At 39.3% G+C, this 2,960-nt stretch overlaps 1 protein-coding gene across 1 annotated transcript; it reads right to left on the bottom strand.

Moving 5' to 3' along the window:
* Positions 1–732: 732 nt before the first annotated feature.
* LOC137833929 (uncharacterized) lies at positions 733–1,629 on the bottom strand. Its single transcript, XM_068641999.1, has 2 exons — positions 1,492–1,629; positions 733–1,389 (listed from the first exon to the last, which is right to left on the bottom strand). The coding sequence occupies exons 1-2, from the start codon at positions 1,627–1,629 to the stop codon at positions 733–735; spliced, it is 795 nt and encodes a 264-aa protein (XP_068498100.1).
* Between the last annotated feature and the right edge of the window lie 1,331 nt (positions 1,630–2,960).

The following is a 2,960-nucleotide window of genomic DNA, read 5'->3' as shown; positions in this document are numbered from 1 at the left end:
CAAATACTTGAACGGTATCCCCATCTGAGTATAATTCAAAGTCTTAGTGAAACATGTTACTGCATTGCTTTGAACATTAATGTCTGCTAACTTTGACTTATGGAAGTTAATCTTCAAGCCTGAGGCTAGCTCAAAACCCTCAAATGGCCTTCAAAGTTAACACATTGTTGAGGGTGTCTTCACAAAGGAATAGAGTATCATCCGCAAATTGGAGAATACACATTTTTATCTCATTACATCCAATTTTGAGGTTCGTCAACAAATTGGCCTTCAAAGCTTGTCTTACTATCCCAACAAGGCCTTCTGCAACCACTAAGAAAAGAAAGGGTGCTAGGGGGTCGCGTTGCCTCAGCCCTCTTGTTGGCTTAAACTCCTCCGTAGGGCTCCCATTAACCAACACAGACACAGAAGCGGATTCCATGCATCCTCGAATCCAGGAGATCCACAAGTTGTGAAACCCCATCTTGAGCAGCATATCATATAAAAAATTTCCATCTAACCGAGTCATATGCTTTCTCGAAGTCCACCTTTAGACAAATCCTGTTTCTCCCTTTTTTTGCTGAGATCCTCCACCACTTCATTAGTCATAAGCACACTGTCTAAGATCCATCTACCCTTTAGAAAAGCTAATTGGCTTTCATCTATAACTGCGGGAAGCACCTTCTTCAATCTACCGGCCAAAACCTTTGATATGATTTTGTATAAGACTCCTACTAGTGAGATGGGTCTATACTACTCAAGCTTAAAGGGGTCCCTGACCTTAGGGATTAAAGCAATGAACGAAGCGTTACAACCTTTCGGGATAGACCTAGTCATATGAAACAGAGGCAGTGTTGCTATTATCTCATCTTTTATAAACTCCCAGCTCTTCCTGATGAAGTTGAAGTTAAAATCATCTGGTCTAGGACTCTTTGATCCTTCACACTGCCACATTGTGTCCCTTATCTCTTCCTCAGTGAACATAGCTACGAGGCTCTCATTTTCTATCGGTGTTAAAGACTTAAACTCGACTTCATGCAGCCTTACCCCTAGGTCTTTCATAGCTCTGAATCTAGCTTCGAACAACTTTTTTGCCTCTACACGGACTGTGCTTGGTTCCTCACACCATTGGTCCCCAACCTTAACACCCTTCACTTCGTTCCCGAGCCTTCTCCACCTCAAAGATGAGTGGAAGAACCTAGTACAAGAGTTCTCATTAAACCAACTTGCTCTAGCCTCTTGACAGATAAGGGATTCGAGTTTCTTATCGTTCTCTACCAGACGGCTTGCCAGCTCCATTCTTTTCAACCTTTCGCTTTCCCCTAAGCCCCCATTGCAATCTTGGCAGTCTAGATCCTCCAATTCCTGTAAAATCCTCCTCTTGGTGTTATCAAGGTTACCAAACACATCCTTGTTCCATAACTTTAGATCAAACTTGAGAAGTTTCAGTTTTTCTTTGAGTTTCGTTATTTCATTCCCCCGGACTAAGTAGGACTGTCATTTATCCTTCACCATCCTATTAAAACCCCTTTCCAAGAACCAAGCATCAATAGATCTGAAGGGTTTGGGACCCCAGTCCTTCTCCACAGACTTAACCACCAGTGCACAATGATCAGATATTTCCCTCTGTAGAACATATTGTTCACTCATGGGCCAAAGTTGTAGCCATTCTTCAATAACAACACTCTATCAATTCTACTCTTAGTCGTTCCATCAGGTTTGAACCACGTAAAATTCTTGCCTACAGAGATAAATCTAGTAGAGAATTGGAATCAATGAAGCTATTAAAGCCAATTAGCTCACTTGACTGTTCGCCCCTGCCCCTGATACCTTTCCTTTCGCTTCTACTTCTCACGGCATTAAAGTCACCACAAAAACACCATACTGGTTCTTGAGAGGCCAATTTAGCATTAGAGAGCTCCTTCCAAAGAGTCTTCTTACCACTCAAGGTGCAAGGAGAGTATGTTAGAATGGATGGCTTTAAACTAGAGGGGGTGAATTGTATAAAGAGGGTTTTGAAAACTTTTAAGTCAAGAATAAAATTATCTCAAGAAACAATTGATAAGGAATCCAGTTAGCCAAAACAGTAAGCAAAAATAGCAGTACCAGAAAAACAATTGGTTGTTTCGCAGAAACAATCGGTTGTTTATACCAGCAAACAAATATCAAAACTGAATTTAAAGAGATTAAGGATAGAGAGAATGCACACACATGTTTATACTGGTTCACTCTAAACCCAGAGCTACATCCAATCTTCTCAGAAACCACTGAGGAAATCCACTAAGCAATCACACCTTGATCACTTACACCACAACCAAGAAAGTGACCTTGATCCCCTCAAGACACACACTTCTCTTGGCCAACACACCAACACTAAGATTGCTGATCTTGATCCCCTCAAGAACACACCACAAATCTCAGCAAACACAGAAACGAAACTTGTTCAACAAAGTACAAGGATTACACTTGTTACAGAAGATAATCTGAAATCAATACAAGCCAAAATCCTATTCCACATACTTTGATCAATCATCAATCACAAACTCTAAGCAATCCCAACTCTTTGAAAAACTCAAAATCTGTATTCAAAATCTTATTACTCAAATCTATTTTTCTGAATTTATTCAAAGATGTTGTTTGTTATCAAAGCATTTAAGGATTGGTCAAAGCATTTAAAGACTGGAGCATAAGCAGTTAAATCATTTAAAGCTCAGTCAAAGATAAAACAGTTTTTCTGTTATGGTACCAAAACAAACAATCGGTTGTTTCCTCGAATCAATCGGTTGTTTTGGTTTTAACAGCTCAACCATTTGAAAAACAATTTTCAATCTTTTCTAAAAACATCTAAGTATAAACAATCGGTTGTTTCAACACAAAACGGTTGTTTTTAACTTAGTTTGAAAAACATTTTTCTTTCAAAAAGATTGAGAATGCCTATGCTTTGGATTCAATCAAGAGGTGGATTACAATACACAATCTAC

This window comes from Phaseolus vulgaris, chromosome 5, assembly GCF_000499845.2.
Source record: "Phaseolus vulgaris cultivar G19833 chromosome 5, P. vulgaris v2.0, whole genome shotgun sequence".
Classification (NCBI taxonomy): Eukaryota; Viridiplantae; Streptophyta; class Magnoliopsida; order Fabales; family Fabaceae; genus Phaseolus; species Phaseolus vulgaris.
This window is presented reverse-complemented; position numbering and strand designations above follow the sequence as displayed.